The sequence below is a fragment of the Camellia sinensis genome, chromosome 4 (assembly GCF_055761805.1).
Source record: "Camellia sinensis isolate YWXY chromosome 4, ASM5576180v1, whole genome shotgun sequence".
Taxonomy (NCBI): Eukaryota; Viridiplantae; Streptophyta; class Magnoliopsida; order Ericales; family Theaceae; genus Camellia; species Camellia sinensis.
In genome coordinates, this window is record NC_138964.1 from 168,670,050 (window position 1) to 168,679,294 (window position 9,245).

Sequence of the window (9,245 nt, forward strand, 5' to 3'; positions counted from 1 at the left end):
GCAAATTGGAGATCTACATTTTCTGCCATACAACGCCTCAAAAGGCGCCATGCCAATACTCGAATGGTAGCTGTTGTTATAAGCAAATTCAGCTAAGGGCAAATGGCTTTCCTAGTTTCCCTGAAAATCAAGGACGCACATTCTCAATAAATCCTCCAGAGTTTGGATGGTCCTTTCTGATTGGCCATCTGTCTGAGGATGATAGGCACTACTCAGTCTCAGTTCAGTACCCAATGCAGTCTGTAGGCTTTGCCAAAACCTCGATGTAAACTTCGAATCCCTGTCAGAAACAATAGACACAGGCACTCCATGCAGTCTTACAATCTCATCAATATAGATAACGGCCAATTTGTCCGCATTATAGATTGTCTTGACAGGTAAGAAGTGAGCAGATTTGGTTAGTCTATCAACAATAACCCAAATTGAATCCATACCTTTTCTGGAGCGAGGTAATCCCACAATAAAATCCATGGTGATATGCTCCCATTTCCACTCTGGTATGGATAAAGGCTGCAATAATCCGGCAGGTCGTTGATGTTCAGCTTTGACCTGTTGGCAATGAAGACATTTGGATACAAAATCAGCAATTTCTTTCTTCATTCCCGGCCACCAGAAAGTCTGTTTCAGATCTTGGTACATTTTCGTATTCCCCGGATGGATAGACAATTTCGAATTGTGGCCTTCTTGCAGAACTCTTCTTTTCAGTTCAGTATCATTTGGTACACACAGTCTTTCTTGAAATTTCAGTACATTATTCTCAAATTTGAATCCCGGTCTCGGTTTAGATTCTCTTTCTTCGATGATCTTCTTCAAGAAGTCATCCAGTTGCTGTTTCTCTTTAATCTCTTCAATCAGTGCCGGTTGAGCAGAAATAGCAGCCAAGGTTCCACCTTGTTCTCGTAAAACAATTTCAATTTCAGATTTTTCAAGGTCACAAAGCAACTCTTTCTGTCCGGTGAGCAAACATGCTAGATTTCCAATCGATTTCCGGCTCAATGCATCGGCAACGGTATTGGCTTTTCCCGGATGGTACAGTATCTGTAGGTCATAATCTTTAATCAATTCTAGCCATCTCCGCTGTCTCATGTTCAATTCTTTCTGTGTGAAGAAATACTTTAAACTCTTATGGTCGGTGTATACTTCACATGTCACCCCGTACAGATAGTGACGCCAGATTTTCAGTGCAAATACTACTGCAGCAAGTTCCAGATCATGGGTCGGGTAGTTCTTTTCATGTGGTCTCAGTTGACGGGAAGCATAAGCGATAACTTTCCCATTCTGCATTAAAACACATCCCAAACCCTTATGAGAAGCATCACTAAATACAGTATAACCATCCGTACCTGAAGGTAAGGTAAGAACCGGTGCAGTCACTAATCGAGTTTTCAACTCCTGGAAAGCAGATTCTCTTTGGTCAGTCCAGTCAAATGATGTCCCCTTCTGTGTTAACTGAGTCAATGGTAGGGCAATTTTGGAGAAATCTTTGACAAATCTTCTGTAATATCCAGCCAATCCCAAAAAGCTTCGGACTTCAGTCACATTTGTTGGTCTAGGCCAGTTCACTACAGCTTCAATTTTCTGCGGATCAACAGAAATTCCGTTTTTGCTAACAACATGCCCCAGAAACATAACATGGTCAAGCCAGAATTCACATTTAGACAGTTTAGCATACAGTTTCTGTTCTCTTAAGGTTTGTAGGGCAAGTCTCAGATGTTGTTCATGCTGTTCTATACTTTTGGAGTAAATCAATATGTCATCGATAAATACAACAATAAAGTCATCAAGGTATGGTTTAAAAATTCTGTTCATGAGGTCCATAAAAGCGGCTGGTGCGTTCGTGACTCCAAAAGGCATAACTAGAAATTCATAATGTCCATACCTCGTTCTAAAAGCAGTTTTATCAATGTCTTCTGGTTTAACCTTCAGTTGATGATACCCCGATCTGAGATCGATTTTGGAAAACACTTGTGCACCCTGTAACTGGTCAAATAAATCATCAATACGCGGTAATGGGTATTTATTCTTTACAGTTACCTTGTTCAGCTCACGGTAGTCTATACACAATCTCAGTGAGCCATCTTTCTTCTTGACGAACAAAACAGGAGCACCCCAGGGCGAATTGCTAGGTCTGATAAACTTCTTATCCAGCAGTTCCTGCAGTTGGACCTTCAATTCTTTCAGTTCAGTTGGAGCCATTCTGTATGGAGCTTTAGAAACTGGTTGTGTTCCGGGAATCACATCAACGGTAAATTCAATCTCCCTGTCAGTCAAATCTCCTGGAAGATTATCTGGAAAAACATCTGGGAATTCTCTGACTATAGGAATACAATTCACATCGGTTTTAACACTATCATCAGTAGTCACAGTCAGTACAGAACACAGATATCCTTTACACCCCTTTCTAATTAATTTAACAGCTTTCACTGACGAAATCAAATACGGAGGAGGTACTACTCCACTCCCATTAAACACAAATTCAGGCAAACCAGGTGGACGGAAAACAACTTGCTTGGTCACACAGTCAATGGTGGCATGATATTTTTGTAACCAATCCATCCCCAATATTACGTCAAAATGATCAATGTTCAACGGCAGTAAATCAATAAACAGATGCATATCCCCAATAATGATTTCACATGCAGGGTACATATAAGCACATGTCATGGACCCTCCTACGGGTGATGATACGGCTAACAGATAGTTCATAGGTTCTAAGGGTCTATTCAATTTCCGTGAGAAAGCATGCGATACATAAGAATGTGTAGACCCCGAATCAATCAGTACATATGCATTTTGAGTACAGATAGAGAGAATACCTGACACAACGGTCTCGGTATTCTGCACATCTCCCGGTACTAGTGCGAACACTCGGCCTTGCCTCACAGGCTCTTTCCCGGCAGCTTTAGGGTTAGGCTTTGGTGGAGCATTTGATGCTGCGCCGCTGGCTGCAGCTTTGCTATTGCCTTGAGGAGTAGAGGGGCAGTCTTTAACCATGTGGCCCACCTTGCCACACCTGTAACAGGCTCCAGATATTCTATAGCAGACCCCCTTGTGCTTCTTGCCACACTCAGGACAGGGTGGTATGAATCCACTCCCTTGACTGGGGCTAGTTGTTGTCCCCGTATTCTGTTTCTTGTTGGCTGGGTTGTGCTTGCCTTTCTTGAATTTGAAACCCTGCCTTTTTCCATGCCATTCAGTTGTTGGTGTTTCAGATTATTTCACCGCTGCAATGTTCGACTCGGCCATCAATGCCCGGTCGAGAACACCCACAAAAGTCGGTAACTTCAAAACATTTATCCGGTCAAGTATTGCCACATTAAGGCCACCTTCAAATTTTCTGGCCTTCTTATACTCAGTATCCACCATATGCGGTGCATAACGGGCAAGTTCAGTAAATTTGGTTTCATATTCTGCAACGGACATTGTGCCCTGCTTCAACTGTTCAAATTCAGTCACTTTCCTATCCCTAACACACTGAGGGAAATACTTTTTAAAGAAGGACTCCTTGAACTGAGCCCATGTCATAACAGTATTTGAGTCACGGATCAACATCCACCACCTTCTAGCCTCTTCTTGTAGGGTGAAGGTAGCTAACAATACTTTATTTGCTTCTGAGCACGGAAACACTTCAAATAGTTTTTTTGTTTCAAGCACCCAAGCTTCAGCCTTTAACGGTTCGAGGCCTCCCTGAAAGGATGGCGGTTTCATCTTGCTGAATTTATGGGTGAGAGCAATAATATCCCCATCATCCACATTCGCATTAGGTTCCGGCCGAACCGGAGGAGGAGGTGGGGGCGGTTGGTTCTGTTGTTGTTCAAGTCTAGCAGTTATCAGTTCCATCATTCTTTCCATTCTTTCCATTCTTGCCTCAGTAGATGAGGACTCAGGTTCATTTGCATTGTCCATTTCACTATAAGCAGTTATAACAGTTTTAAACATAAGCAGTCATTTGTTTACCAGTTTAACACATTAGCAGATCTTCAGTCATAACATAACCACACACTTTTCAAGTTCATGAGATGCCCTAATAACTTTTCTAGGACACCCTATAGCTCATTTGGACACGTGTGTGTGGTATAACTCGTGATAAGTATCGCTCTGATACCACTCTGTCACGACCCAAACCCGGCCCTATGGGTTTAGCACCGTAACCGGCCAGTAATCCGAGATTACCGAAGGCCTGCTTAACAGTAATACAGTAAAACAGAGTACAGGGCCTGGCGGAAGCCAATACAGTAATTAAACAATGTCCAATGAGCTGTGACAGTCTGTATGCAAAAGATTTTCCATGCATTTATACATAAACAGTACAGAACAGTATGTACAATATTGACATTCATTCAATCTAGGGACTCAACCCTAGATAGCGGTACAGAAAACATTCCGTCTGTACAAAACAGTACGGTCTATACAAAGTTTACAGTCACACAGTACAGGGACCTAATCCCTTGGTAACAGTACGGTAAACAGTCAGTCTATACAGAGCAGTTAGACAGTACAGAAGACAGGCGGGGGAAAACAAACAAAACACCCCCATGCCATAGCATGGCAACTCGGAACCTCGCAGTGAGGCACAAAGGCTGGCTTGACAAAACTGGAGTTACCCTGACGCTCCTAGCTCCGTTCTGGTGCCTGTACACCTACATATATATATGAGCAGTGAGCTAAAGCCCAGTGAATAACATAAAGCGTAAAGGGGGTTTAGAATGAATGTCCTTACAGTAATGAAAACAGTTCAATTCAATCAGTATTTCAGTTGTTCAGTACAGTAAACAGTCATATGTGGTACATCCATTAGCATAACAGTAACAGTAGGTCTTAAAAGACCGAACAGTAATGATGGCCATCAGTCAGTAAACAGTAGTGGTTCCACGAGGGAACCGACAGAGATCTCTGTAACAGTAACAGTAACAGTAAACCGTAGGTACTAAGGATGCCACAGTACAGTTCAGAAATAAAGGACATACATTCATTCAGTAATACCAGTTCAGTAAACAGTTCAGTTCAGTATTCAAAAGATATCAGTTGAACATATCTTTACACAATCGTTACTCACAGAGTTCTGGGCTACAGTATGCTAGAGCGTGTCTCCCCAGTTGCCAACCCTACACAGTTCACAGGTTGAACACACACTAAGCTATACAGTTGGGAAATATTATAACTTAATCCCTAATTCCTCGGTGTGTTCTACATCTATATCCTCAACAAGATGCCTTAAACTAGGCCTAAGAATGCCTAGAATGGGATGAGGATGCACAGATGTACATTTAAAAGCATGTTCAGGATTTTCAGAAAAACAGAGTCCCGCTCGAGCTCAGGTTTCCCCGCTCGAGCGTACAGGCAAACAAAGGTACACGCTCGAGCGCAAACTTTCCCGCTCGAGCGTACTGTAAAAGTACTGGATGGGTGAAATCTCCGCTCGACGCCCGCTCGAGCTTGAGACATGACTCCGCTCGAGCGCCCAATACTCCGCTCGAGCGGACTGCAAAACAGTGCAGAGAGATGCTGGTTGCTCGGATTCCACGTTCGAGCGTAAATTTCCCCGCTCGAGCGGAAGTGCGAAATCTGGAAAACCCAGATTGCACCTCCAAGCTCAAACTCAAGTTGTTAACAACTCAAAACCGATCCCCTTGGGCTCATTTTCTGGAAAACTCTTATAAACACATAGAATATCATGTTTCAAAGCTCAATTTTAAGAAATCAAAGCCCAAGGTGAGTCAATTAAAACCATAATCAAACCCATTTTCAAGAACAACATTCAAACATGCATGGATGAGTTTTAAACCAAATTAAAGCTCTAAAGCTTGCTCAAATGAGCTCATCTCTTTTCAAAACCAGATGAAAACATGGTCTGTAACAACAATATGAGCATGCATGTACTAATGTCCATGTAATCAACCTCAAAATGCAACATTACTAACATGCATGCAAGAGATGAGCTTCAATCTACCATTAATGAACCAAATCATGACTTAGCTCTACAAATTAACATGAACCATGCATGAATCAACTTAAAGACAAAATAAAAAGATGAAATTCATACCTAGGTTCCTCGAATGCAAGTCTAGAGGTTCAGTATAGCAATCTACACTTCAATTCCAAGCAATTCAAGCCAAATCAACAAGAACAATTCTCTCTCTCTCTAACTCTCCTCTCATGGTCGGCTAAGCTCGGGAGAAATGGCTGATGGAAATGTGTTTTTGATACAAGGTGTAATGAGGCTCAAACATGTATGTTGAGTGGGCCACTAAGGGTGGCAATATGGTAAATAAACCAAACTCTTTAATTAGCTTATTTTATCTAATTTAATCATACCTAATCAGTTTTCAGATAAATATACCATAAAATCACATTAATTATGTGGATCATAAAACATCAATCAATTTCTAATTCGGCCGCCGATATGGCCTTCAATTAGCAGTTTAAACATATAAGCATGAACAGATAATCATACGGTCAAACAGATAAAATGCAATTTAACTAACATATACTCAATCAATTCGGTTTCCAATTTCAATCAGTCAGTTCAGTACTTTAATCAGTCCAATTATCAGTCATAATCAATTCAGTTTAACGGTAATCGGTGTTTATCGGTAATCAATCAGTCAGTAGTCGGTAAACAGTATGAGGGTCGTTACACCCATGTAACAAATTTTCCTTCCATTCTTCAAATACCGATGTCGAGTACGTATGTTACAACAAGGACAAGCTAAAGCACCTTTCGTGCTCCATCCAGACAAATTTGCATATGCAGGAAAATCATTTATTGTCCACAGTAAGACCGCGTGCAATTGGAACATTTGATTAGTTTCTGCATCGTACGTCTGAACACCATTTTCCCACAATTCAATCAGTTCATCCACTAACAAGCGCAAGTAGACATCAATGTTATTGCCAGGTGAAGAAGGACCATCAATGAGCAATATCATCATCATATGAGGTTGTTTCATGCACAACCACGGTGGCAAATTATAAGGCATTACAATAACTGGCCAACTGCTGTGAGCAACATTCATTGCCTTGAATGGATTAAATCCATCCGCTGCTAAACCTAGTCTGACATTGCGAGGCTCACTCGCAAACTTGGGATACAAAGTATCAAAATTTTTCCAGACAAGAGAGTCAGCAGGATGTCTCATTTTGCCATCATCAATTCGGCCCTCTACATGCCATCTCATTAATGAAGCAGTTTTGGATGACATGAACAATCTTTGAAGCCTTGGAATCAAAGGAAAGTATCTCACAATCTTCTGGGGAATTCTTTGTTGCTTCTTTTTATAATCATTCTTCTCACCCTCAAACTGTTTGTATCTAGGCGTCTGACACACTATGCAATCATCCCTACTAGCTGTCTCCTTCCAATATAGTGAGCAGTCTCTTGGGCATGCATGTACCTTGTGATAATCAAGGCCCAATTCCCTAAGGAGTGCCCTCGTTGCATAGAACGACTTTGGCAAAGTTTCACCTTTTGGGAATGCATCCTTCAAAAGTTTAAGCAACATCGTGAAAGACTTGTCGCTCCATCCACTAAGGCACTTGATATGCAATAATCGAACAACAAATGACAGCGTTGAAAACTTGTGACACTCTAGATACAACTCTCTTTCGGCCTCCTTCAATAAACTGAAAAATCTTTCAGTTTTCTTATCCGGGCCTAGTTCGATATTAAAACTTCCTGTCTCATTACTAGCACGATGAACCAAGCTTGGTGGAGGAAGTCCGAACCCCTCATATATCATTTCATTGACTTCATCACCATCATTCGAATCACTGACATTCTCATTCAATGGCACAGACGCCGGTAAATCTTCCCCGTGAAAAATCCATCTGGTGTAGCTTGGAAGAAACCCATTGACCATTAAATGTTCCCCCAAAAGGTCTTTCTTTACTAGTTTGACATTCCGACACCGTTTACATGGACATGTGACTTCATTTGATAGAGGATTATTTTGGCATGCAAGTTTAACAAATTCCTTAACCCCTTCTATATATTCTGGATGCAACCTATGCTGATTTATCCAACTTTTATCCATCTGACTTCGTCTTACACTACAAATGTCACTGCCAAATCAACAAGGTTCAAAATTATCATTTCATTTTAATTATTCTTAACCTCAATTAAGTACATTACAATGCATGCGACATGACACCATTCACCGCTAACTCTTCTCTAATAGGTTGGTTCATCCTACTTTCCCATTCAGGAATGCACAGTCTATATTGTAAAAAGTAGCTCATACCGCTCTATCCATCTCTAACGAAATTTCGGCAGCATCTCCCCATGATTCTCCAAGTACACGACATAGACTAGGTGTACTGCTACACCTTGTCTAGTATGCACTCAGAGAACATGAGAAGCTACTACACGAAATCTCTACGAGATGGACTACATTTAAGCAGTAAAACTACTAATTACAACATAGACTTGTGCTCCTGAACTGTCCAAATTGGACAATCCAAGAAGAGCTTCATCAAAGATGACTAGGTATCTCTAATGAAGATTCTTGGACGGGTCTAAGGCTTTTTATGTATGCATGGATAATTACTTGCTAAATTAACAACTGTCATGATTATTGCATCCCGGTGGTGCAACCTGAATCAAAACTATCAAGCATACTAGAAGCATTTCTAGCATGAAGCATATTAATGAAGAAACTAAAAGTTTCTACAATGCTCTTGATAGATTATGATATAGAGATTCATAAAACATGACTAGGTATCTCTATTTATCAAAAAAAAAAAAAAGACTAGGTATCTCTAATGAAGATTCTACAAGAACAACCAGATCCATCAACGGATCTAACATATGTACACATACCTTAGTTATTAATAGAGACGTGTTAAAGTTACATAAATACCATAGAATATGTGCATCGCTACAAACTCGACTGTAATACATAACGTCATTGTTGCTACATTTCTACTTCTAGTAATCTCAATGCAAAAATTGTCAAGTCCAAGTACCACATTCTCCAACATATGAATTATGAAGCATCAAAAATATCCTCACATTTAATAACTGTCAAGTTTTTGTTTTGTTTTGTTTTGTTCTTCAAAAAATGCCCTTCACTTCACATAAATGAAACATTCAATAACTACTTAATGATTTCTGTAAATGGGATTTTCTCATTCAAATTACCGAATATTGCTAAATGGTTAATGGTTTTCCTCATTCCTCAAATGAATGACCTTTCAATTATCAAACCATTCAAAAATCTAAATGTAAAATTACAATCGTATTGCTA

At 40.4% G+C, this 9,245-nt stretch overlaps 1 protein-coding gene across 1 annotated transcript; it reads right to left on the reverse strand.

Annotated features, from left to right (window-relative positions):
* Positions 1–4,345: 4,345 nt before the first annotated feature.
* LOC145824213 (uncharacterized) lies at positions 4,346–7,859 on the reverse strand. The gene is made up of 2 exons (XM_082923835.1): positions 6,719–7,859; positions 4,346–4,359 (listed from the first exon to the last, which is right to left on the reverse strand). Exons 1-2 carry the CDS (start codon positions 7,857–7,859, stop codon positions 4,346–4,348), a joined length of 1,155 nt encoding a protein of 384 aa, XP_082779961.1.
* Between the last annotated feature and the right edge of the window lie 1,386 nt (positions 7,860–9,245).